The sequence below is a fragment of the Gymnoscopelus braueri genome, assembly GCF_963280865.1.
Source record: "Gymnoscopelus braueri genome assembly, chromosome: 11".
Taxonomy (NCBI): Eukaryota; Metazoa; Chordata; class Actinopteri; order Myctophiformes; family Myctophidae; genus Gymnoscopelus; species Gymnoscopelus braueri.
In genome coordinates, this window is record NC_137613.1 from 41,429,869 (window position 1) to 41,454,868 (window position 25,000).

General features: G+C 43.1%; 1 protein-coding gene across 1 annotated transcript in view; it reads right to left on the bottom strand.

Annotated features, from left to right (window-relative positions):
- The window catches only part of epha10 (EPH receptor A10), a gene marked incomplete at both ends in the record, with an annotated part of 187,590 nt that overhangs the window by 44,606 nt on the left and 117,984 nt on the right, over positions 1 to 25,000 (bottom strand). The window contains 2 exon segments of the mRNA XM_080442476.1: positions 10,826 to 11,155; positions 23,727 to 23,882. Coding sequence (XP_080298602.1) covers positions 10,826 to 11,155; positions 23,727 to 23,882 — 486 coding nt within the window.

Below are 25,000 nucleotides of genomic sequence, written 5' to 3' on the forward strand. Positions count from 1 at the left end.
ACACAACTATTCCCCCCACGAAAGAATTAAACTTCTTTCGCAACCAGGTATATTAAATAAAACAGTTTGCAAGAAAAACATAAAAAAACAACATCCTCCAACTTACACCCCCCAAGACCAATCAATGGCTGAAACTTAAACAAAGAAGACATTCAGTAGATTCAACACAAACAACACATCAGAAAGAGCAACTTAGATACAGGCTTCAAAATTACACAATAGTCATACAGTGATTCACCTTAAATTTCAAAATAAAAATATTCACAGAAAATACATCAATACGGTGCTGAACTTTCTCTTTCTACCACTTCTTCAATTCATCATAACCATGTCTCGAAAATAAAAACACCAGTCAAAATGCATCTTAAATTCCCTAATCAGTGCGCAGGCCTTTCTGTTGTCTTAAACTCTGGGATACAATGTTACACATAAAAATATAAGGGAATCGCCCTCAAACACACTTCAGCATACTCAACGAAAATAAAAAACTCCACATTAAACCCCAGAGACCAGAAAGTTAAACAAAGTCCTCACTTCACACTTTTACACACGGCAACAAAAATAATGCTCCGTAGTTTAAACCACTTTATCACTAAAATACAACCTCTTGTCCCGAATGTTCAGTGCTCCACCCGATAATGCTGCTTTCGTAGTCTATATCTCAATGTCCACGCACCCAGCAGAAAGCTGAGCGCAGGTCCAGATGGTTCCATTGTTCCAGCCAAAAAATAGCCTCTCTCCATGCTCACCTCTTCTAACAGCATCATAACAGCATAGCAGAGAGAGCCAGGGAGCTCCCTGACAGCCTCTCGGCCTGGCAGTACTAATCTCAAGTCTATTTCAGTTTACTTTTATGCACTGCATTTCACATTTGCATTAGAACACAGGTGGTTGGGTGGCAGAGAATCCCCCCACCAGCTGTTGACCAACTTCTTTGATCATTCAAGTGCCTGGAGGAAGGGAGTGGAGACAATGTCCAGACATTCAGTCTCCCCAATTGGTAATGCTAATTCCACCCCCTCACCTGGCTAGGGCCATCAGCCACCTCTGAATAAGCTCTCCTAGTAGACTTGTGAAGCAAACATATGGTTTTAGATTTGTACATTATGTTATGAGGGTTTTACTTGCATACTGTCCAGATACCACACAACCACTCTGACTGCGACCAAAAAAGAACTAATGCATTGTATTAGCCTCAAGACACAGGCATAGCCTGATCACAGCACCACCATTAAGCCAGACAGACTTCGCCCGAGGAGGAGCTTCCACCCCCACACAGACACAAACAACACACAGAAACAGATAAGACACCACACACACGCTACAGCCGAATCAAATCTGCTGCAAGAGTTTGGCAGCCGAGATGGAACGAGCTCTATCCAGCCTGACAGGGTAAAAAGGCTAGACAGCTAAAACAAACCAAAACATACGCACAGTCTCTCTCTCATACACACATAAACAGTCTCTTCCCCTACCACCTGACAACCCCAAAGAAACCACACAGCATAGGCTCAATCAAAGAGGTTGGAGAATAACGAAAAGTTCACATAGAAATTCATCACAATTGACTGAGGGAAGGATAAAATACAGCAGAGGAGTAGAGTAGTACACTTTAAAAGAGAAGCACTGTTTAATAATACAAATGGAGAGGAACTGAATCTAAAGCACTCTGGCTTCCACACCCACACACCCCTACACATACACACCCACACACACACGTGTGTGGTAAGGTTTTTGATTAAACTGAGGTAAAAGTGAGCATATCAGAATGTTTGGATGTGTGAGAGCGAGAGCATGTGCCTGTGTGTGTGTGTGTGTGTGTGTGTGTGTGTGTGTGTGTGTGTGTGTGTGTGTGTGTGTGTGTGTGTGTGTGTGTGTGTGTGTGTGTGTGTGTGTGTGTGTGTGTGTGTGTGTGTGTGTGTGTGTGTGTGTGTGGTGGGGGGGGTGCTTAATGATTATATGAACTGTAGCTGAACTGTCACCCTCATACTGTGATCTGCCAAAGATGAGAACCTATCATTCAGACAACCTCTCAACCCACCTCCTTCACTCAAGACACACACACACACACACACACACACACACACACACACACACACACACACACACACACACACACACACACACACACACACACACACACACACACACACACACACACACACACACACACACAGCAGAGTGCATCGTCCTGACAACATAAACAAGCCAACCTATTCACCCACACTGGCACACACACACACACACACACACACACTTGACTGTGGCACGATAAAGACCTCCACTGAAAATATAAATAATGTAAAAAAAAAAAAAGGAAAGGCAAGGGGGACTTTGAACTGAAGTAGCAAAAGAAAAAAAAAAATTCTGGTCTTCTTATCCAGATGAAAAGGTTCCGTTTTCACCATGTCAATGGATGCTCATCAAAGAGAGCCCTCCAGGCCATCCCCGCATTGCACTATGATTACTGGGATAAGCTCATGTTGTGTTTGTGTGTGTGTGTGTGTGTGTGTGTGTGTGTGTGTGTGTGTGTGTGTGTGTGTGTGTGTGTGTGTGTGTGTGTGTGTGTGTGTGTGTGTGTGTGTGTGTGTGTGTGTGAGAGAGTATGTGTCTTTGTGAGTGTATCTGTATGTGAGCATTTAGGCGTTTGTCACCATTTACCTCCCAGCTTTGTTTTCCTGTTGCTGAACGATCGCTACAATTCCTGCGGCAACAATAACGCCCTCCCCCCCAAAAAAACACACACACACACACACACACACACACACACACAAGCTTGTACACCAACCTAACAGCACCCCACACTAAAGAGCCCTGAATGAGCCTCTTCATAGTCTCCAATTATAAGCTGAGAGGTAGGCAATTAAAATTCCCATCACAGGGTGACAATGCATCTTAAGTGGCTGGGCTACAGTCCTGAAAAGTAGCTTGATGACTCTATTCATTTTGTGCCCGCTGAAGCTTCACCTACCCATCACTTCTAATTAAGAAGGCAAAAGGATCCAAACGCCCCCGCGCACCAAGCAGTGGAAAGGAGAGATGGAAGGAGGGGTGTTAAGAGCAGAAAGAAAGCCAGGGTTCTCTTACACACTCAATGAAATAGACTTTTTCTCAGCGCTGATAGTTAAGCTGCCAATTCATTAAGAGCACAAACTAACAGAATGTTTTTTCCCCGCCCTTTGTTGCTTCCTTAAAGGAGACACGCTCCCAAATTAATTCACACTCAAAAACACAGCTCGTCTCTTCTCGGCTCAATTCAAGAATACGACTGGAAGGCTCACAGTTTATTATAGTGTGACATTCGACACCTCCCACGTTCTCCTCATTCTCCCTCTCTTTGCTTCTCCATGCTATTCATTAATTGAATGTCTCAATCTCTTCCTTGTACCGTCTATAACTGCAGCACATTTAGAACATTGTGGTTCACTGGTTCTCAACGTGGGGTCTAGGGACCCCCCGGGGTCCTTCGGGGGATTCCAGGGGGTCCCTAAGTAAATGATCAGTTATAGGTATCGAATGTTTGGTTCATTTGTACACTCTCAGCTTTACATTAATGTATGTGTATGTGTGTATGAGATATATAATTATCCGCCGTAGCGCCCCAAACTGTGGATCGAGCTTCCACCCCATGTTAGAGTGTCTCAAACCATGCCTGTATTTAAATCACGTTTGAAAACTCACCGAAAATTCAGACAGAGAGTTGCTGTTTCCACTACGCATTGTGTCTATATGTTGCCCTGTTTATTGTGCATTGTTTTGCTCTTGTATATTTTAGTATTTATTTTACCGAGTGTATACAGCACTTTGGTTCAACACTGCTGTTTTAAATGTGCTCTATAAATAAAGTGGATTGGATTGGAGTGTATACACTACAGTATCCCTTTTTAGCACTGGTCCACATTCTGGAAGCAAGCTCTGTTCCCATGGGCTCAAAAAAAAAAGCCTCTTGTTTCCCCTCTGCCACTTGGTCAGTCCATCCTTTCCCTCATCGCCTCTCCTCCTCTCGCCTGACCTCCCTGCATCCCCCCCCCCTCCCCACCCCCACCTCGCAGCAGCCCTATGCAGCTCTACAGGGACCCGTCAGCTAAAGCCAGACCAATAATCCTCTCAGGATATTGAAATGCCAATCCCTGCTCCTCCCTGACCCACCCCTCCTCCTCCAGCTCCATCCCTCCATCCTTCCTTGCCCACCTTTCATCCACTCTCCTCCCACCCTCTCTTTTTCTTCTCTGCCTCCACTAAAGGGCCGTCCATATGCCACTGGCAACCAGGGCACATTTGATGGGATCCTGTATAGCTGTTGGAGGGGTCACACACACACACACACACACACACACACACACACACACACACACACACACACACACACACACACACACACACACACACACACACACACACACACACACACACACACAAAGGCATGCCATCATTCATTTATTTCCTGCACATATTCATCCACCAATCAAGCGTGACATAATACATACAGCACATGACACGCAGGCATGAAAAGGCACATACATGCTAAGCGCCCTTGTACACACATGGCATGATGCATGCATGAACAGAGGCACGGAGATGCACACACGCATGCACACACGCTTGCACACACACACACACCATAATCCACAGCGGGATAAAAGGCCCCATGAGCCTTTGGGCAAAACGGAGCCCCCATTTACCCGACCCCATAGCCTGTCTTCATCCGCAACTCCAAGGCCATCTCTCCATCCCCCTCTCCCCTTTATCCATCCCTCCCTACACCCCTACAACCCCCACCCCCCGACCCCAGTCTGTAGGGTTCTGATAAACCTTCATCCCTCTAGCCCGCTCTCTTCCTCCTGAAAAAAAAGTCCTTTCTGCTATTGTGAGGAAACTCTGCTCCCAAAACAATTAATGAAACGGAATTCAAAATATTTGGTTTAAATGTTTTGAAGTCTGGGTCAAGATGGTCAAGATTTTATTGCCACGATAAAGGCCTACCAATTAAATGAGTGGTGTACACAAGTAAGTGGATATGCCACAGTGTGTGTGTGTGTGCGTGAGTGTGTGCGTGCGTGCGTGCGTGCATGCGTGCGTGTGTACGCACGTGTGTGTGTGTGTGTGTGTGTGTGTGTGTGTGTGTGTGTGTGTGTGTGTGTGTGTGTGTGTGTGTGTGTGTGTGTGTGTGTGTGTGTGTGTGTGTGTGTGTGTGTGTGTGTGTGTGTGTGTGTGTGTTTGTGCGTTCAGTGACCAGAGTTTCTATTGGCTATTTTCAAAACAAAATGTGAAAATAGGACTTAAAGCTGCAACCCATAACTTTTTTAGTCAATAAAGCATGGTAGATTATGTTAATACAATATAAATAACACAACTGTGGTGGTTGGAGGTGGCATCCTGCTGTTCTATTGAGGCAAGGCAAGGTAAGTGTATTTGTATATAGCATATAGGGGATCTTCAACGTTTTTCAGCTGAGAGAGAGATGAAGCACTACATATTGTAATATATTGTAATTGTATAAAATTGTGTTGAAGATTAAACCTTTCATAGCTTCATAGACTTGTTTGACGTCACTATCGTCACTGTCAGTGTTGTGAAAATTAAATGTTGTTCATTATTTTACATCATTTCTATTTAATGTTGGATTCATGTTCAGGTGTATTTTCAGGCATTCAACCTTTTAAATCCTCAATAAACTTGATCTTTGGCTCTGTAATTGGTCTGCTATTTTTCTCTTGCAGCTTTAAGTGGTTAAGAGAGTGCTCTTAAACACTGGTCCCTACACCAATACTCCCTGAATGGTTTAGACTTAAGCTGAGGAGCTCCGGACACACTGCCCTACCTCGCCCACTGCTAACAAGCTTACAGGGGACACGGAAACCAAATATGGAACAACACAGCGGATGCAGAGAGGGGGAGGGAGGAGGTGAATAGAGAGAGAACGAGGAAGAGATAGAGAGAGGGGGGAGGAAGTTATTATGGGGGTATAGAGTGAGGAAAAGTGGAAGTAGAGGGCAACAGAGAGATAGAGAAATGACTATCTAAGAATAGAAAAGAAAGGGACAGAGCAGGGGATGATGATGAGAGAGGTAAATGGTAGAGGAAATAGAGTGAAAGAAGAGAGTGAAATAGAGGGAGAGGAGAGGATAAAAAAAGAACCAAGCGTAATATGGAGATGATGAGATACAGGGAGCGCATGTGTGTGTGTGTGTGTGTGTGTGTGTGTGTGTGTGTGTGTGTGTGTGTGTGTGTGTGTGTGTGTGTGTGTGTGTGTGTGTGTGTGTGTGAGAGAGAGAGAGAGATGGGGCCTGTGTTTGCTTTGTTCCAAATCCCTGCTGCAATATTTATAAAGGTCAGTGAGTTTTGATGGTGTATATACTCAAGGCAGACGCGCACGCACGCACACCCACCCACCCACCCACCCACCCACCACACACACACACACACACACACACACACACACACACACACACACACACACACACACACACACACACACACACACACACACACACACACACACACACACACACACACACACACACACACACACTAAAAGCATGTGAGAAGGCTTGGGGGTTATAGTTAGCTGGTCAGTTTCTGGTCTGAGAAGAACACTGATAATATTGTCTAACTGTCCAGTTACAAACGCACAAAAAATAATGTTACCCTATACATTATGCAAAAAAAATGGAGAGATAATGTTTTCCGCTCAGAGTATGGGGTCAGTGCAATGACAGGCTATATGCCACTAGACACCCCTTAAGGGGATATTTCCAAAACAATGCTTTAATCTACCAGGGCAGCAGTGGCTTGGGAGGTATGGCGCGGCCGGTTCAATCTCCCTCCTGACTCCACTGATCCCCTATAACTGCATGGTCGCCTCCGCCCAAGGTGGTTGCAGTGAGCTGTGACCGGTCTACTTTTAAGACATACATCCGTACTGTATACACTAACTGTATAGGTAAACCCTGTTCTAGACAGCTTGATCTTCAACCACGCCGCAAACAGAAAAAAACAGTCCAAATGTCAGCCTAACCCCTCTCTGACACATTAAGTCTGGTCAAGCCCCTTTGAAAACACTCTCCTAGCCTCTATGTCCAATCCCTCTGGATGAGCATCGAGAGGAACAACACACACACCCCAATAATCCATAAAATGGCACAGCAACACCGTGACAACAGCTGACAAGACAAGAGATTAAAAAAAGAGTGAAAGCAAGAAAGAGAGAGACAGGAGAAAGAGAGAGTGACGAGAGAGACAGAGAGAAAGCAACAAAAAAAACAAGAAAATAAAGGAGAGAAAGAGAAACATTTTGATGAAACAAATCAAGGAACTGTGATCATTTTGAGTTATTTCAGGTATTAAACCTGCATATCATTGATGTGTGTGGTTTGAGAATGTGAACTGAAGGTCAATGACACTGAAGGTCAATGTTGATGGAGAAATTGGTCTTACTGACAGACAGTCACATACCGCAATAGTTCTCTAAGAGGGGTCCGGGGAACCCCAGGGGTCCTTGAGGGGGTTCCAGGGGGTCCCAGCTAAATGATTAATTTTTGCACCAAATGGACCCTTATGGGTCTGTAGCTCAGAAAGTAAGCCATAATGGTTCCATTTGTACAGTATACTCTCAGAGTTAAATTAACACTGAAGATTTCACAATGTAGATTGGGGTCCCAGAGATGAGTATCCTCTGTGATTTGGTAAAAAAAAAAAATTTTGTCTGTGGACAAATGCATATCAATTGGGGGTCTGGAGGTCCTTGAAATGAAAAAGGTTGAGAATCACTTAAAGGACCACTTCACCTATTTTCGACCGTCTTCATTATACAGAGGTACAGAGTGTGACCTCATTATAATATGGTGCTATTTTTGTACTTGGTCTGTGTCTCAGAGGAGGCCTGTGGACAGTTCCAGTGACATCATCGGTAGGCGGGTTTGTTTTTTATTAATACGGGAACAATGGCTTCTATTATAGCATACTAACTTTCCAGGAATAGAAAGCCTGCAGTTTTTATTAGCTTGGATTCCCCATCGATGATGTCACTGGTAGGCGGGTTTTGTGAACTGTCCACAGCAGTTCTAAGCCCTCTTCTGAGTCACAGACCAAGTAGACAAAAATTTATTTTATAATGAACATATTCGTGAGGACAAATTGTAAGAAAGACAGGTTGAAAATGGATGAAGTTGTCCTTTAAGGCTGCCACCTCAATACAGAGAGCATTGGTGTCGTGAACGTTAACAGACACACCACTGTGGAAGAACACTGTTTTATAGTGATAACTACATTGCTATAAAAGTTAACAAAAACTATATTCATACAAAATGTTGACAAATAAAGATTTGTGTGGTATAGTCGAAATGAACTCCAATAGAAGTGCGTGTGTAATCACATTTTGCAGGTGCAGGTAAGAAAATGTGTATTACATTTTCTGCAAAACCTATATCTAATTCATTTAAAGGCCATGCAGCTCATTAAAAAGTGAGAATGAACATATGTCTTGAGACAGAGAGGCAAGAGTTTTTAGTTCATTAAAAAGTGGAAAAGTACATCTTATATATACAGTAAGTAGACAGTTACACTCCTTACAGGAATGCAAGTTATTTTGCTGTTCAAGGTTTTTCTTAGATTACAGCTACAGTACCTTGCCATGAAGTTGTTGTTTGATTGTTTTTATCGTCTTGCCAATATTTGGAGTTACATCACAGCATGGTAACAACACAACCCAAACCTCTACCAAAGTGTCATTTTGCTTTACGGTATTATGATTGTTATTATTATTCTTTATGAAGAGAGACGTCTCTGTTATTTTGTTGGTCAATGGCATCTTAGACTGTCCCGAACAATGAAGTTGATATATACAAAGGGAAGATTTTGATAATGCTTGAGACCCGGAGGTGCAAGCCTTGCTCTCTATTACCGTGCAGAGCTGCAATAAAAATATATTTTATCTACTTAAATCATTTACTTCCTTATTAATTTCATATGGTTTTAATAACTATTTAAATCTAGAGTTTGACACCCATGAACCACAGGGGAGAAGATTTTAACATTTCTAACACCACCTCATGACTAACTAATGGAAATAAAGTTGAAAATGGGCAAAAACTGTAAATGTCCATTGACATGCAAATACACATTACGCTCACAGTTCTTCAAACGCCTTATGTCTATGCTGTAATACTTGGTTGTTGTTTTTATCATTATTGCATGCTGTAATGTTATGTTTTTTATGTGGACTGGACTCTTGGAAGATTAGCCAATGGGCTAAAAGAGATCCAAGTCAAATCAAATCAAGTCAACGTCTGAACACACCATGTACTGTAGTCCAGATGTTATGCTTACATAACCTTCTATCTGAACATTTGGTCAGCAAGAGAATCTGGGGCACATCCGAGCACACAAATAACACACGTGCGCACGCGCACATGCACGCACACACACACACACACTATATACTGTACAGTACATACTCAACCTCAATCTCCTTTAATCCACCCTCTCAATCCATGTGCGTACACACACACACACACACACACACACACACACACACACACACACACACACACACACACACACACACACACACACACACACACACACACTCAGTTCAGAGTATGGTTGCATTCTACATGGATACAAAACAAATCACATTCTCCAGTTTGTGTTTGTCCAAACTCACCTGGCCAATCACTCACAAACCAGGCCTGTCATTCTGTCATACCCTGTACTGAAACTCCCAACACAAACACGCACACTCACGCGCGCGCGCACACACACACACACACACACACACACACACACACACACACACACACACACACACACACACACACACACACACACACACACACACACACACACACACACACACACACACACACACACACACCCCCTTCCGCCCTGAAGTGCATCTCTTCCGACTCTCTCTGCTGTCATAATGGACTCATCGTGACAACTGAACTTAAATGACTTCAAACTAGCAGAGTGCCGCTGTCATCTCAACACTGTGCTGTGATTTATGCTGCTCTTCATTCATAATGCAACACATTTCTCCATGCTAATTACCAATTAGGGTACAAAACACACTTTCTCATTCTTATTTTCATTCTCCCCTCGACTGCACTCTCTCTCTCTCTCTCTACCGGGGCTATTTCTCTTTCACTCTATCTTTTTCTTATAGTCCCTTGCTTCTTAGGAGTTTATATTCTTTTTCAGTATTTCCAAATGAAGGATTTGGTTCATTTCAGATGTGCTTGGCAAACAAACTGAGTAAACGAGCTCTTCAAAAATATGCATACCACATTAAGAGAGGAATGAATGCATGTTAAGTGTCTGTGTGTGTGTGTGTGTGTGTGTCTCTGTGTGTGAGTGTGCGCACGCCGCCGCACGCACGGTGTATTCACAGTTGATCTCCCCCAGATAGCGTTGCCGCAGAGTTGGTCTGCAGGGCTACTTGGCTAAGTGCTTTTTCGGGCCCCTAGCTAAATGGCCTGCTGAAGACTGCTACCGGTGTTATGAAGATCTGAGAAGTTGTGAGCTTGTAGATCGGCTACTTTCAAATAGCCTAGGTATAAAATATGGCTAAAGTGGCTAATGTATGTTTCATAATATCATAATTTATATCTGTTTTCAAATAATTGTAGTGGAGCAAAAGTACAATATTTGCCTCTGAGATGTAGTGGAGTAGAAGTAAAAGTATTGGAAATTGGAAATACTCAAGTAAAGTACAAATACCTCAAAATTGTACTTAAGTACAGTACTTAAGTAAATGCACTTAGTTACTTTCCACCACTGGTCAGAGGTAGTGTTCATGAATTAAAGTAACCAATGTCCTACTCACCAGGTAGACTGGTGGACACGTTGGCCTGTGTGTAGAACCTCTTGCTGGGCAGCAGCTCCGACACTCCGTTCAGGGCCTCCACGCTGAACGTGTAGTTGGTGTTGGGGGGGAGATTGACCACCGTCACCGTCCTCTCCGTCAGGCCCACCTGCTGGGGCACGAAGCCCACGCTGGCCCCGCACGGCTCACACTGCGGCCCCACGCACCGCCTGCAACCCACGCTGTACGTCAGGTCGGCCCTGCCTCCCGCGTCGGACGGCGCGGCCCACTCCAGGATCAGCGTGGACTGCTTCAGGGTGTAGACCAGGTCTCTGGGCGGAGAGGGGGGACCTGGGTGAGGAGCAAAGGAGCGAAAAAGGTTGGCGAGGTACAGAGTGTGACATTGTTAAGGCTGAACGTTTTGTGCTAGACCCACAAGTGGTGTAGCGTGACCAGCAATCTCGGTTAACCCATTCAATACAGGAACGCATCTGTGTCATTTTAAGATTTCTTTGGCTATTCAAATGTAGCAGATATACAAGCTCATAGCGCTATGAGCTTGTAGATCGGCTATTTTCGGCAAAGAGGTTTGGTGTAGAGGGAAAGAAGAACAGACCAAGTACAGAGTGAAAGGTCAAGTTTACTAAGTATTGACAGTTTAAGTGGTTAAATGTCTGAGAAATACACATTAACATGGATCCAACACAACGCTTGACAGTGCTGTCAAACAAGTCTATGAAGCTATCTATGAAATCTTTGAAAAAGTTTGATCTGACTTCAACACAATTTATATATATGTAGTGGGGGTCCCTGCTTCATCTCTCTCTCTCACCTAAGGGGTCCTTGGGCTGAAAAACGTTGAAGACCCCTGGTGTATACAATTCATGTACCACCATGGCTTAGCATTAAACTGTTTTTCACAACGACAAGTACAATCGCAGGGAAAAGCTGTTTCAGCTGTTCTGTCTTGGTTAATATAATGATTTTTGCATGATTTTAACTTGCAATTGCTCAAAAACAGGGCAGTGAAACATATTGATATTTACTGTAACGTGAGAACAGAACACGATTGGTGTCCTGAAAAGGAATAAATTGATTGCATTTATCGACAATACTATGGAAAATTATGCGAACGTTTGAAAAGTTGGAAATTGATCGAGACCTTGTTGAAACCGGACGGAAACCTTGTTGACAAATAACTGGACTATGAAATGCAAACGACTGCGGACTGTCCGTCCCTGGTCCGCCCACACAGTGTAGGCGCCCTTATGACTACTTATCACTATGTCAGCGCCTTCAGACAGCACTTACCCCCAGCCTGTGTTCGACCACCACCAATCAAACGGTTAGTGTAATGTATAGGTTTAGTTTAGAGATGGTTACCCGCTTAAACCCTATATACTTTGTGATCGAGGTAGTTTGAAGGCTGGTTGAAAGCACAGAGGTAGTACCACTTCCTGGCCAATGACCAACTTAATTCCTCCTCACACACATGTGTCACTGCTGTTGTACCCTACTGGCTCACCTGCCAGTGAGGGGCCCCCACCGGGAGGGCACGGTGCCTTCTCCCCCCAAACACAAGAGTACGTGAAGTGACAAATATCACCCTCCCCGCCCGGCTTCCCTCTCCCAAACACGGGCCAATTGTGTTTGTATAAATGTGGTGGTGGGGAGGTATTTTACCACTGCGCCACCCAAGCACTTGATGTCGGTGTATTCTTATTAAACTGCTTTATGTGGATCATGGTTGAAAAAGAGCACATAATGCCGGGCAACCCTACACATAATTAAAGGATGAAAATACTATGATACTAGTCATTTACACCCACCGTCCATCCGGGCTATGGGACTGCAAACATGTCGACTACAGATCCCATACTCTGTGAGGACTCTCTTCATGTGCCAATGGTCAATCCCTGTGTGTCAAAGTTCAGATCAATTGGACAATCTACTGAGGAGAAAACGTGGTTCTGGACAGACAGAGGTTTATTCATTTTATTGTAGGATATCCACATCCATATGATATATTATGGATATTATATGGATACTACATTATATTACTGGAAATCTGTATGAACTTTATGTTACCTCCATGAATGCATGAATTTCAAGGTACATGAAATCTGACTAATCACTGAATGCTATCAGTGCATTGGGTATTACTAGGGTGCGATTGAATGGGATCACATTGCACGTCAGACCAAGCTAATCTGTTTTACTTACGATTCCATTTGACAGAACAATCAATCTGATGAGAAACAATTGACCCCCGAGCTAACAAGAAGGGCCTACCAGGATAATAGTGGAGTGTGTGGCATTGTTGAGGTGTTCAAGCATCTGGCAGGAGGGCTGTATAAGACTTGTATTGGATTGCTGTGGGATAGCGATTACAGATGATGCTGTGACACGAAAAACATTGGAGTTGATGCCACGGCTAAAGCCAGTCTGTCTGCATCTGGTACAGATTATTTGTGTGTCTGTATGTCAGTGGTTCTCAACCATTTTTGATCTCTGGACCACAAGCATATTTCGAACATACAGACGTACATATGTACGAACAGAGATTTTGTGCATTTATTGTATGATTATTTGAACATATTTCTGAATGAATCACTAGTGGTCCACGGACCACTGGTTGAGAAACAGTGGTGTATGAGAGTGTATTTCTGTCTCTATGATAATAATAATAAAACATCACACTTATATAGCGCCCAAAGTTGCTTTACAAAACAAATCAAAATAAACAACTTTATTAGGAGAGAAATAGTTAGAATGCAAAACATTGTGCAAAGAGAAAAACATTAAGCTAAGACTAAAAGGCAGAAAGGGAGATTTGATTTGAGTTAGGCGGGGAAAGCGAGTCGGAAAAGGTGGGTTTTGAGGGAGGCTTTGAAAACGGCAAGGGTGGGGGCGGCTTTGATGTGAGGTGGGAGTGAGTTCCAAAGGGAGGGGGCTGCAACTGAAAAAGCCCCGTCACGCCAGGTGCGTTTGTTTGTTTTGGGGGGGATTTCCAGGAGGTTGGCATTACCAGACCTGAGGGAGCGGGAGGGGACGTGGCGTTGGAGGAGGTCAGAGAGGTAGCAGGGGAGCCTGGTTGTTGAGGGCCTTGTAGGTGGCGATCAGTATTTTGAAATCGATTCTGTGTTTTACTGGGAGCCAGTGAAGGTCGTGGAAGACTGGCCGTGATGTGGTCTCTGTGTCTGTTTCAAAAAACTGAGTAGAAAAGTAATGGTGTTCTCTCCCCAAATCCCTTTTCAATGTGCAAATTCTTTAATCACAGATCTCATAATCTTACTCTGATTGGAAAACAAACAAATAAGAAAAAAGAAAGAGAGAGAGAGATGAAAAGTAATTTCTATCAACAAAGGCAGTGCCAACAATGCTACAGTGCTTGTGTACAAAACACTGATCCAGTTTGTCCATTACCAGAGTCAATTGTGTTGTGTGGAACAAATCCTTCACTTACAAACAGCAAATGCAGGTGAGCTGCTGTGGAAAATCATTTTGAACTCAACTGGAACAATGAACCCGATCTGATATCACAAAGATGACATGACAGATGCATGCAGTCCCCTAGACCTGGACCACAGCTATTATTAGGGACGTGCATGACTGATCGGTATCAAATTTGGCTGATATCAAATTAGAAAATTCTATTGTTCTGCCATATTTTCCTCGAATATCTGACCAGACCCTCGGGGGGAAAACAAAAAAGAGAGAGAAATGGAATTCTGTTACTGGAATGGATCATTAAAATAAAATGGTACTGCACAAAAATAGGCACTGCAGAACAAATCACGATGATACCATCATAGCCTATAATAACAGTACTGTTATAACCGTGGATGCCATCCATGCTTCTGTGGTTAGAGCCAGCTTTGGAACAGTTGATAAGCTTTTGAAAATGTGATGATTTAAAGATTCTAACTCATCTCTAATAATAATAATAATAATAATAATACAATATTATGTCTGGAATAATTGCGAACGCAGCGGAAGGAGGCGCGCCGAAGGCGCGCCTCCGCGCAAGTGGAGCTTACTATGACACCGTGCTCGGCTTGTGTATCTGTGTGTGTGTGTGTCTGTGTGCACTATTGTGTGCACTGCCTGTGTGCAGCCAAGTAAATGTCCAATATAGACGTACCATACATCAAATTAAAGGTCTTTGAAAACTGAACACACCTGTCAAGGTTGCGTTTAAGCCCGCCCCTTCCCCCGGAAGCCACGCCCCGGAGAAGGCTCCTAAAAACTCCCCATTGAAACCCCATGTTAAATGAAAAGTGCCCGAATCGCTCCGAAACTTTTTCTACCCCCCCTAAGTGGGGGTCTACGAACAAATACTTCGGGCTCGGATTTTGGCTCCGCCCCCCGGAAGTGGGTGAAACAGGCACTTCAAACACTTTGTTGAATTGTTCAAAAACATTCAAAGCTTTTTTTTTGTGAATTTGTATTTTTCTAAGATGCTCCTTTTAACGCAGAATTTCTTTGTATATATATATATTTTTTTTGTTACTTTTTTTTTAATATTTCTTTTTCATTCATTTTTTTTTTTGCGTTCGCTTCCCACGTTCGCGCGTCTTACTTGTACTGTATACTTATCCAACCTGTCAGCTATGATATGTTGCCTAAGCCTCCCCATGTCCTTTGTGTATAAGCAAAATATTGACATATACAGTAAGACATGGATTTATGAAAGGACAGCACAATATTGCATGGTACAGTGCTACACATCAGTCTGACCAGGTACCTATTTCAACAAATTGGCCACTGATGGCCGTGATGTGTACTCCACAAAAAATAAAAAAAATAAACAAATAACAACCAAAGACTCTTTGCCATACTGTAACCGTAACTGGAAGTCATGTAATGTAGGCTGTCGTTCCTGAGGTGGAATAAATTCAGCATGTTTGCAGTGTTCTGACAGTTTTCATAGCCGTTCAAGGCAAGATGCATCATTAGTCATCGTAATGCCGTCTGGAATACATTTGCATTGCAACCCTTCAGCATTTCAAACTCAGCGGGCAACCTTGAGCATGAAAGGCACAATGAACCAGTCAGTCAGGAGGCTGTTTTATATCAGACAGTCAATCTCCTTAACTGACATGTGTCCACGTGTTTGAAGACACAGATGATGAATCAAGCCTCGGTCCATTAAAGCCCATCAATTTAGTTTGACTCTCTCTCTGTGTGTGTGTGTGTGTGTGTGTGTGTGTGTGTGTGTGTGTGTGTGTGTGTGTGTGTGTGTGTGTGTGTGTGTGTGTGTGTGTGTGTGTGTGTGTGTGTGTGTGTGTGTGTGTGTGTGTGTGTGTGTATTTGTGCATTCTGATGAATAAATGAAGGTGCGCTGCCCTGCCTGTACTGTCAAAGACATCAAAGTACCACAGCTGTGCCTTTGCTTCGAGGGTCACACAGTTACATAAGTCCAGAAATCAGGGATTCAGAGGGTAAACACACACAAACACACACAAACACACACGCTACACATCCACACAGCTGGGCCTTTATTCGCAACCCGGCCCTCTTTCATGCACGCTACCTCGCTCTCCCTCAAATTTCCCTTTTCATCTCTCCTCATGCCCTCCTCTTTCAGCTCTCTCGCTCGTATTTCCCCTCCATTTTTCACTAGCTCTCCACTCTCTCCGTCTCTTTCAACATCCATCTGTCTGTATCTTCTACCTCCTCCTCCTGCTTTATCCATCCCTCTGAAATATAGGCTGCACATTTCATATCGTCGCCGTCGGGCAGAAACCTCGTATCTCCGTATTTCAACTTTTTAAAGTTTTTATTTGTAAATGAATGCCCTACTTCATCATACTATGGTGTCACACAAAGGTTGCAAAATGTGTAGATCTGCGATTTTTGCTAATTTCTTTTGTGTGAAAGTGGTCAAGTGTGTCTGTGGATTTTTATAAATCCTGAACCAATGAAAAGTATACAAAAAGTAACAATAGCTTGTGACTAAATAATAAATACCCTGGATCCAATGGAACACAGGTTTGTTTGTTCCCATTTCCTGAAAAGCGACCGTTTTGGACATACAGGGTTTCAGACCAACAGCGAGAAATTATCATCCTAAATTTATCTCAGTTTCCTCCTCCCACCCTCTCAAATTCTCAACAGCCTCCCTCTCTCTCTCTTTTTCTCTGCCTCGCTCCATCCATCAGCCGCAATTTCTAAGGCTCTCTCGCTCGCTCTGCCCCTCTCTCCCCGCGGTAATAATAATAGGTAAGTAGAACCCGGGGATGATCATAATTACTGGATCAATAGTGTAATTAATGTGGTCATTAGGCTGCTATAAATGTTATCACACTGGGATCTGAGAGCTCAGTGATCAATAGCGTAATTAAACCCACTGATCACACTAAACTATAAAAGACGGATATGACCACACACACACACACACACGCATGCAAGTGCTTGTGAATGTGCACATGTGTGCGAGTGTGCACATCCACACGCAGACAGAGATGGCATCGCACACACACATACCTAGTGACCCTTGATGTTATTGCCCTGTGTACTCCGAAGGTACGAAGGCCATTATTCCTTCTAATTACTATGCTATATCAATAGGCCTTTCTGCATGCAGAGATCAATAGGGCTGCCCCTGTCTGGTCTTTGTCTTATTGGCTTTGTATTGCATCTCTATTAGAGTGGAATGGTGTTCCGTATGGGCGGAGGGGGGGGGGGGGGGGGGGGCAGGACCGGATGAGGTTGGGGCAGACAGGAAGAGACGGGGGATGGAAGTATAATTTCAGGGCAGATGGAAGGAGATAATTACATTTGCACATGCAAACAGTGTACCTGTTTGTGTGTGCGTGTCCGTGTGCGTGTGCGTGTGCGTGTGCGTGTGCGTGTGCGTGTGCGTGTGCGTGTACTACTGTACTTGTGAGCGCCAAATGTCCCCATAGTAGAATTTGAGAACTAGACATTGTGAGGTCAGTTCTCACGAGAGAAATGGTTGTTTTATGGTTAAAGATTGATTTTTAGGACTAGGCTTACAATTAGCAAAAGATGCAGGTTGGGGTTAGAGTTAGGATCAGGCATTTAGGCGTTAGGTATTAGGGGTTGGGATTGGAGTTATGCCAATTTATACTTATGCCAATTTATACTAATATAAACCTCTATCTCATGGCATGTTCCCGCAATGGAGCAATGGCAATCCATTGTAGTGCCAATCCATTGATTGGCACTACAACGCGTTGCAGTGGGATACATTGTGGGCTTGTAGATCTGCTATTTTTGGTGTGGGACAACGGGATGCAACTAAATTACAACTCAGGCTTTAGGAAAGCAGTCCTAAAATGTGGATGTCATGTGTGTGTGTGCATGCGTGTGTGCGTATATTCAGGAGAAGGGTGAGATATTTGTCTGATAGGTGGATGAGAGATGGGGTCATAATATTAATGAGAAGTAGAGGAGGATAATGTAATGAAGGGGGGGGGGGGTAGAGGACAGACACTTAATGGGTAAGAGCATGAAGAAAGGCTGAATGGGTTTAGTAGGGGGCAAATGTAATGCAGGTATTATCATAAAAACAGAAGACTGAGGGAGGAAGAGTGACTGACTGGCTGACTATGAGTTGAGTTAATGGTGGATGGTGTGGTGTGATGGGATAGATACTAAAAAGGAAGTCAGAATGAAGGAATACAAGAGGAGAATAGTATTGGTACAGGAGCGGATAATGGATGTAGAATATTAAGACTGAGGAAGGTTAAATGTACAAGGTAAAGGAGGGAGAATGGGGTGAGGGGTCATTTTGAGCAGACGTAAGTGGCATGGACATAATGTTAAGTGACCGAAAGAGGGTTATATAAAAGTTGGTTAAGAAAAAAACAAATAGATGGATGATCAATGCATAATTTGGAAAATTAAGATGGGTGCTGGGCCAGAGACTTCAGTGATAAAGGGCAAATCCACATAAAAAAATTATCCACATATCTGATCCCTTGGATAGTTCTGACAAACTCTCTCCTGTAACAAAGGATGCACTGCTCTAGTCTATGAATGCACAATGAAACATGGCTGTTTGCTTGAGCTTCGCCTTCAACAGCTAAAGAAGACTAACACTATAAAGGAATAAACCAGAAAATGCTGGTTTAAAAAACTGTTTACTGTACATATTTTTATTATTTTTGATTTCTGATGAAGTTGATGTTTTTGCATAGTATTGTATATTTGTCTGTCATTAAATGTTTCGATTAATTGAGTACAAAGGACCCAAATGGAAACAAGCCATACAGTAGTGCTTTCTTGCGTTTAATATCCTCTTAACTCATTGACTGCCATTGAACCAACCTATGAATGATCCTATGACTTCTGGAGAACAGTAGACCGTAGAATGTTTGACTCTGGCACTCAATGAGTTAACAGACCTTGTACTGAACTGCACTTCACTGAGCTTGTCTTTGCAAACTGTTAATAAAGCATTCAATCAATCAAAAAAAAAAGCACTGCCCATGAAACAATTTTCCACAGAGAGTCCTGTCCTTCATGCTGTGTGAGCAACTAGTTCAAGTCAACAATTGTGCTGATCCATCACTGTACTTTTTAATCTTGATTATTAGGCTCCATCAACCCCCCCCTTTGTATGCTGTGCAGCACTTTGGTCAGCCTTTGGTTGTTTTTTAATAACATAAGCTTCATGAATAACATTGACTTGACTTGACTCTCTCTCTCTCTCTCATTATTTGGGCTGTGTTCATGATTTTTGCATTTTTTGTAAAGTAGGCCCCTGCCTCAAACATTGGAAGGCAATCATAGCCAACTGGAATGGAATATGGACAATCTGAATGATACTGTACATATTTATCGTATTACTCCAGAGATACATGCAATGTATACCGATTTGTGTGTTTTGGACAAAATATGTAGGAGTAGTAGCAAAAAACTGGGTTTGGGAGAATAAGCAATATGGTGGGAAATTTAGTTAGGGTGGGACCTAACGTTTTGTTTGTACAACCTACGGTTAAATTGTTTTGCCCAAAACGCAAAGTGCCATGGTATAGTGCCACCATGAGGCCGATTTGAAAAATCGTCATCATGGAGTGTCTTCCTTGGCCTACACGTAGTGTGCATGCAAGGTTTGACAGCGATCTGTCCAGCGGTGTCTGAGCTTAACTATGCACACTGCACAGACACACACACACACACACACACACGGACAGGGGCGAAAACACAGTCTTCACCTCCCGGCCTGCAAAAGATAATAATTAATCGGAAGTGGAATTTCCAGGACTTTGTTTTTGTTCAACCCTCTTCCTCAAACTGCAAGCTTGGTTCACAATACTATGCCTGAGCAAAAAAGCTTGCATCCAAAACAAAGTGAATGGAGGCCAAATTGTGTTGTAAAACCAGTGGGCTGGATCATCAGAGACGCACGGCTCATGTGGTTAGTGGACCTAAACAATTTGAATAACATAACCGGCTGTTTGTTGACTCCAACAGACACACAGAACGCATCTGACCATTTTGAGTGGACATTGGCCTTTACTCAAGAGTTTTTTGTTTGATTATTTAAAACGATCCCCATTAGTTGATGCCAATGCAATCAGCTAGTCTTACTGGGGTCCATACCAGAACACTTTACAAAACATATTGCATGAAAACAACAACATTCAATTACATGAATATACAATTATGCAAATATACATTTCATTAATATAAAAACAGATTAATAAAATAAACACTAGTATGAAAAAACAATATAGACATTTTGAAATTTAACCCACAAAATACCTACAACTCATACAGTTGTCATCAGCATTCCCATATTTTTCTTAAAGGATTTTAATTTTTTTTAACTAATATTAAGTGGCAAATTATTCCAACCAGAGTTCTGACTGACTTAGGCCAATATGCTCCTTCCGACGTCCAAACATTTGTTTTTATATATTTTTTTGGAAAGCGAGGTGAAAGAACTACATTTTGACTAGCCTGGTTCCAGACCATAGACCCCGCCCACTCTCTGAGTGGACTGCCTCTTGGTCTGGTGTTGTAAATGTGAACCTAGGATTTATTCGGTACAAAATGTATTGTCCGATGAGAGTCGGAGGTGGGGGTGGGGATCCCTTAGGATTGGTTTAGGGCAATTCTAATCCCCTCCCCCTTGTAATCGCCTACACTGGAGCCAATGTCAGACTGAAGCTCCACGCAGCTTCAATCTGATAATCAGGCTACATTTTGACATAATTCAGAACTTCTGATACTAGAGTCAGAACTGCCAGATGTCCTGACTCTCCGAACTAGTTCGGAAAGCCTGTCCGAAAGAGATCTTTTCAGAGTACAGGAAGGCGCATGTATTGACCTTTAGTTGTGCACACAAATGCACACTCTTCTGTCTGAGGTGATCAGGAAAACAAAAAAAAAATACATGGCAATTTTGTTTCAAGATGGATTTTCCTTTCAAGGAATACTAGAGAAACAGGGCAGAGGTTAATGAAGAATAATGGGAAGAGCACTGAAAGAGACAGAAATTGGGGGGAGGAACAAAGATGGAAAGAAAGAAATTTAGGGGACATGTCAGATGGAGGGTGTAAGGATATTATGCACAGGATGGTGATATAGAGGGTGAAGGACGGGTAAACGACTGATATCAGACGAAAGGCTGAGAGGTGAATGGAGCTGATGAATAGTCAATCTATGAAGGACGGAATGGAAGACCTGGGCGACTGAAGGACAGGGTGACATACTCATATAAATATATATTGATAAATCATTACCGTGATGTCGAGATGATGAATGATGCAGGTGTGATGGTAATGAGAGAGTGTATGTGTGTGTGTGTGTGTGTGTGTGTGTGTGTGTGTGTGTGTGTGTGTGTGTGTGTGTGTGTGTGTGTGTGTGTGTGTGTGTGTGTGTATGTGTGTGTGTGTGTGTGTGTGTGTGTGTGTATGTGTGTGTGTGTGTGTGTGTGTGTGGGTGTGGGGGGGGGGGCACGCACACGTACGCAGACACATGCACACACACATACACCACCCCTGCTAAAACTCAATTAATAAGAAATAATACTAGAAAGGGGCACTCATAGCATATCTTTGCCAGGCTGGGTTGCCTAGCCAGGGTTGTGTTTGTTGTGGGTTGCAGGCATCAGGATGCAAGTGAGGCTACGGGGGAATTAGCATTAATACGACATACGGTGCAACTTTGCACATTTGAGGCACCTCATATAGGCAGAAGTTAACGTGCTTTTGTACGCTCTGTAGAGAAGCCTCAACATGTGATTCTAGGGGTTGATTTGACTTTGACTTTGACATTCAAGTATATATGGTGTTTTATAAATAGGCCCCTCCCACACATTTTGGAAGCCAATTACAGGCAAACAGTAATATCAAAATTCTGACTCTCATTGTCTCATGGTTCCCAAGATCATTTGTATCTAATTTAGTGAAAAACATCACATTTCTGCTACAGTGACATTTGTATCATTGTGATGTCTGCTATGGGTCTAAGTGAAATTGCTTTTGGCCCTGCATAATTTAGAGGCACCTCAATGTGCGATTCAAATTAGGAGTCGGTCGGACAATGAGTTCATGATTTGGGGTTCGGGCTGCTGTGCGGCCCTCACACCTACGTCGCACCACTGATCTGACCGATATGTTTGGGTCATAGTGTCGGGGCTTTGTCAGAGTACCCGTTTATCTGTACATCTACCAGTGTCCATTTTATGCCCATATATGGAGATCCCTGACGTCATCAGTACATGCACTATATCTGAGGAGGAGTATCTTCCTTGGCTTACTGGGAGTGCGTGCGTGCATCAAATCTACAAATACAGCAAAAAAATAAAAACTAGAAAATGTGCTCCTCGGAGCACAAGTCTCCGCCAGCAGACCCGTGCTATTTTAATAGCACGGGTCGTCTTGGTAGAACGGGTCGTCTTGGTAGAATGCGCGTGTTTTTTGGTGTTCTGCAGGGGCGACTGAATATGTAGTGTCTGCATCTAAAAGATGTTCTTCTTGAAGCAATGTGTCATATGGGAGTCGTCGTAATTGACTGGTTTGTTCAAATGCTTGTCTGTCTTCTTCATCTTCATTGTCTTGAACAGTTTCAGCAGTTGATTGGTGTGTTTGATCTATGTCAGTTTTCTCTAGTGCTACATAATGTATTTGATCAAGGCGGCCAATTGTTACAGTATTAAGACTTCGGCCTTGTTGTGGGATCAATTCAACTCTATAGTCCTCTTCTGTGTTACTGTTGTAGATGAGTATGCTTTCTTAGCTTTGGCCTTCTGCGCCTTTGCTTGACCAATGTTAGGTGTTCTCAGAGGGACACACACACGCACGGACGGGTGATTTGGACTGGAAGGTACTGTTCCAATCAAGACTGATTGATCCTGTCTTACCTCACTTCAAAAACGTAAACGGATTTTTGAAGTGACACACCTATTTATAGGATTTTATTTCGTCATGCGTCCCTCTAGCCAATCAAAGGCATTGGTGTCAACATATTGACACGTGTCACGTGGAGCTTGACCAATGTTAGCTTGGCTAACAATGTTTGCTCACACACGGCGGGACGAAGCGAAAACATACTCTCCACCTACGGCGGAGACAATCACACCCTGTGTGAAGTGGGCGGTGTCTTGCTAGCTAATCACAATACTGAATGGAGTCAACCAATCATGTACAAAAAAATAAATACATTTATTGAAACACTCTTTATGATGGAAGAAACCATAACTTAAAAAAAACAAATTTATGTTTTTTTTTAAAGTTATGGTTTCTTATATAGGGCTATGCACATGTGTCATGTGACACTGGCCAATCACAGTCCTGAATAGACTGTGATTGGCCAATCACGGTGCAGGGTTAGGCGGGGTACATTTTGGCCAATCACAGCGCAGGATAATTGTACAAATATCCAAACCTCACTTATAGGGGCGGTTTCACCGCCTAAAAATATATAAATAATTAGCTCTTACGTGTGCAGGGTGCAGAAGGCGTGTCCAGTGGCGTTCTGAAGTGGTCCTCTTTGCACGTGCATGCCACAGAACCCTCATCCTCTGCCACGCTGTTGGCCGGACAGGGGAAGCACTCCTGTTGTCTGGAGGACATCTTGTAGGAGCCACGGGGACATGCTAGGACAAGAGGAGAGAGACAGACACACACAGGACACATTAGACCTTATGTGTGTAGTCGTGCGCTTGGACGAACGACTAATGTGCTCCGTAGGAATGAATACATACAGATGTGCATACAGTAGGACACATCTGAAAAACCACAGCGGTAAGAGAAATACATGTGTGAGACAAAACAAACAGCACAGTAAGATCCTCAGTGTTAATTTAACACAGAGAAATGCTACTGTGAACCATTATCAGATAGCAGGACAAATTCACGAATGAACTTCATGGCCCTTTTCAAATGTCAATTGAACACCTTGAACACACCTTGAACACTTTAGCAGAGCATTAATTTCATGGCCACTCATTGAGCAGCCTCATCATCATATATTAATGCATTTACAGTATCTACAGTATACGGCCTTGGACAGAAAGGGGAAGTATTGACCACCGGTCCAAATCTTTCAAAAATAAAAAGTAGTAGTACTAGTTTACTCAAGTAAACTTTTTAATTCAGGACATCTACTTCTATATCTCTATATTTTAGCATTGCTACTTTTAGCTACAATAATTAAAATGTCTTAGGCACTGATAATGGCAACAAGAGTAATCAAGAAAGTCAACCAAAGAATACGATTTTTGGGCAGGATCTCCCTATTGGCCAGTGGGAATGCACTGAGGACACTAGCTGGAGCACTCATCCAATGTCATTGACTATGCATGCACCTCATGGTACTCTAGCACCTCAAAGGCACTCAAATCTAAACTACAGACCTCTCAAAACAAACTCAGACTACTACTAGACCTCACACCTATAGGACTCACCTAACCCCTGCTCATGATGCTAGGGTGGGATGGCTCAGGGTAGAGGACAGAGCACAGCAACTTGCAATGCGCCTGGTTTTCAAGATACTCAAGTGACCTGTACCATACTGTACTTCAAAAGAGTGAGAAACACCCACGGGCACAACACTAGAGGGAGCTCCACTGATCTCATTCCCCCCAGATTTGGCACAAACATGGGGATGAATTCATTCTACCATTATGCCACCAAAATGTGGAATGCCCTACCACCACCAGCCATCAAAAAGTGCGACTCCCTACCCTCCTTCAAAACCGCCATAAAAGAGCAC